Source organism: Montipora foliosa, chromosome 8 (genome assembly GCF_036669935.1).
Source record: "Montipora foliosa isolate CH-2021 chromosome 8, ASM3666993v2, whole genome shotgun sequence".
Taxonomy (NCBI): domain Eukaryota; kingdom Metazoa; phylum Cnidaria; class Anthozoa; order Scleractinia; family Acroporidae; genus Montipora; species Montipora foliosa.
In genome coordinates this window covers 52,659,563-52,662,062 of record NC_090876.1, presented here as the reverse complement: position 1 = coordinate 52,662,062, position 2,500 = coordinate 52,659,563, and the positions used below count along the sequence as shown (strand labels likewise).

The 2,500-nt window shown below is 40.5% G+C and overlaps 1 protein-coding gene across 8 annotated transcripts in view; it reads right to left on the bottom strand.

Annotated features, from left to right (window-relative positions):
* LOC138013148 (ELL-associated factor 1-like) overlaps positions 1–2,500 on the bottom strand; it is a 10,287-nt gene that overhangs the window by 634 nt on the left and 7,153 nt on the right. For 2 of the 8 annotated variants that reach the window (XM_068860147.1, XM_068860149.1), the window contains exon 8: positions 2,241–2,299. The exons of 4 other annotated variants lie outside the window; for them this stretch is intronic. In XM_068860147.1, coding sequence (XP_068716248.1) covers positions 2,256–2,299 — 44 coding nt within the window. In that variant the 3' untranslated portion in view covers positions 2,241–2,255. Of the gene's footprint in view, positions 1–735; positions 897–2,240; positions 2,300–2,500 lie in introns of those variants that run through there. 2 more of the 8 variants (XM_068860151.1, XM_068860150.1) reach the window with 2 other exon arrangements.

The following is a 2,500-nucleotide window of genomic DNA, read 5'->3' as shown; positions in this document are numbered from 1 at the left end:
ATGCCCTCATTTTAAAACAAACATTCTTTAGAAATTTTCTCGTCGTAGCGAGGTTTGAAAGGCTTATTAGCATTAAAACAGAAGAATATTTTATTTGGCTGCCATTGTGGAAGAGGTCTATTCTCACGAGTTTTGATATATTTTGATGAGCCCATACACGCAAAAACATCCAACGAGTGATGTATTATCGAACTTGGACTAAAGAAAAGGAATTCATGGGGAAAAAACCTTTTTTTCGAGAAAATGACAAAATGTGATTGCTCTGCTACCAACAGAGTAAATAATTTCCGGAATTTAGGTCTTGATTATCAACAAACGTTTCGACTGAAACCATCAGTCTTCATCAGTGAAGTTTGTCACGTGATAGTTCACTATCATGTGAAATAAGGCAACATTTGAGCCAATTAGGGTACATGGCAAAGAGCTAGAGCTCGTTGATAGTGCAAAGTTATTAGGAATAACAATCACAAGTGATCTATCATGGAACACCCATGTAAATGATGTTATCAAAAAGGCAGCCAAAAGGCTATACTTTTTAGTTCAGCTAAAAAGGGCCAAGGTTCCCTGCAATGACTTAGGGTTATTTTACATCACTTGTGTAAGATCAGTTTTAGATTATGCGATCCCTGTGTATTATTACTCACTCCCAAAGTATTTAGTTAATGAGCTAGAGCGAGTCCAGAAGAGGGCTTTAAAAATCATGTGCCCTAGCCTCAGTTACGATGAAGCTCTTACCCACATGGAGATAGCGCCGCTTAGCGTCCACCACAGTAATATTTGTGCCACGCTTTTCAACGAGATCCTAATTGATTCAGATCATAGGCTACGGGCATTATTGCCGCCTTCACATCAGGCCTGCAAATATTCGCTTCGACGAACACGCAAATTTGACATTCCTAAAATAAACACGAAACGCGCAAGAAATAGTTTTATTATTAAGTCAAGTTTTAATATAAATACGGTATAAATTAATTTTAGATCTTGTAAATAGCTTTTCGAACGTAATAGTTCTTTATTATATAGCATTATTATATACTTAGGTAATTTTTATTATTTACATTTTAACAGTACGCAATTCAGCCCTTGGCTGCCATGTATTGTTTTCAATAAAATCTATCTATCTATCTATCTATCCATGTGACAAACGTCGAGGAACGGAGGCGAGGGCCCGGTCCCAGTGATTAACAGTGTCAACCCCCATATTCGGTTCACTCAGGAGTCGGGTGATGATAATGCTATTGCTTTTCTGGATTGCCATGTTCATGTGAATAGTGATGGAAGTCTAGCAACAAAAGTGTACAGGAAACCTACCCACTGATCATTATCTACAATTTGACTCCCACAATCCCTTAATACACAAGCTTGGGGTTTTCCGGACACTTAGTCAGAGAGTGGAACAGGTGATCAGTGATCCTGACACCCTGACAAATGAGAAAAACCATATCAAGAAGTCACTCCGAAAATGCGGATATCCTGATTGGGCGTTCAGCGGAAACCGGAAAGATAGTGATGAACGGGGGTGTGGCACTGGCAACATCAAGAGGGGACACAAGGCCTGGGTAACCATCCTTACATACGAGGCCAATCTGAGAACATTAAGAACATTCTCAAAGAACACGGCTTAACAGCGTTTTACAAACCCCAGAACACTCTAAGACAACAGTTGGTCAAGGTTAAAGACAAACAGCCGGTTGAGAAGCGGTCCAACCTTGTATATGGCATTACCTGTGGAGGGGAGGGCTGCACAGAAACCTACGTGGGAGAGACTCTTCAGTCCATCAGAGCCAGGTTGAAACAACATCAATGGCCGAACTCCAATCCTGCTCAAAATTCAGCAGTTTATCGTCACCTTAAGGACACGGGACACGTGTTGGATTCAAAGGGAGTCAAGATCCTAGATAAAGAACGAGATTGGCGAAGGAGGGGAATAAAAGAAGCGTTATGGGAAAGGGTGGAGGAACCAACCCTGAACAGAAAGGGGGGCTCCGGTTCTCTCTGTCTCACACTTGGGACCGGGCCCTCGCCTCCGTTCCTCGACGTTTGTCACGTGATAGTGAACTATCACGTGAAAAACTAATCACTGATGAAGACTGATGGTTTCAGTCGAAACGTTTGTTGATAATCAAGACCTAAATTCCGGAAAAAGATTTATAAATTTCTTCACTTGAATTGTATCCGGACGAATGATAACATTCACTTTCAACAGAGTAAATACCTGAACGTACAAAATTGCGGAATGTTTGAACTCCTTTCGATTACTTACATGTACATAGTTGGATAGTAAGAAACGATATTTGACCTAAAGTAGTAAAAATTCAAACGTATGCGAACACTACTGTTGGGCATATATGAGAGTATACTGTAACTTACATATGGGAATAATTTATGGCAATAGACCATTTTAAAGGGGTAAGAGAGTTACAAAAGTAACGGGTTACAGAGGTAACAGGGTCACAGAGTTACAAAGGTAACAGAGTCGCAGAGGTAACAGGGTTACAGA